General features: G+C 69.7%; 1 protein-coding gene across 1 annotated transcript in view; it reads right to left on the reverse strand.

Moving 5' to 3' along the window:
* LOC107182231 (chromosome unknown open reading frame, human C15orf61) overlaps positions 1–350 on the reverse strand; it is a 4,840-nt gene that overhangs the window by 546 nt on the left and 3,944 nt on the right. The window contains exon 3 of the mRNA XM_015560439.1: positions 4–346. Within this exon, the coding sequence (XP_015415925.1) occupies positions 4–346 (343 nt within the window). The remainder of the gene's footprint in view (positions 1–3; positions 347–350) is intronic.

Consider the following 350-nt stretch of genomic DNA (forward strand, 5'->3'; position numbering starts at 1 on the left):
GGCCGGGGTCCGGAGGCCTCGGAGCGAGCGGGGGGTCGGCGTGCTTTGCAAACAGCGGGGCCGTCGTCGGCGGGACGAGCTTCCCCGGCCCGGGCCACTCACCGAGGTTGACGACCTTGAGCGCCGTGAAGAAGCGGTCCTGCTGGGCCAGGTCCTGCCAGGGGGCCTTGGAGCAGTGATACTTGATGAAGGGGAAGCAGCCGGTGCGCAGGACATGGTAGTTGGCGCCCTGCACCGGCCAGTTGAAGTGCGAGCGGCCGAACTGGTCGTTGCGGACGGCGCTGTAGGGCACGCAGAAGGAGGTCCAGTGCGGCAGGCGCCGCAGCAGCAGGTGCTGCGTCAGCACCTCC

The sequence above is a fragment of the Myotis davidii genome, unplaced genomic scaffold, assembly GCF_000327345.1.
Source record: "Myotis davidii unplaced genomic scaffold, ASM32734v1 scaffold673, whole genome shotgun sequence".
Taxonomy (NCBI): domain Eukaryota; kingdom Metazoa; phylum Chordata; class Mammalia; order Chiroptera; family Vespertilionidae; genus Myotis; species Myotis davidii.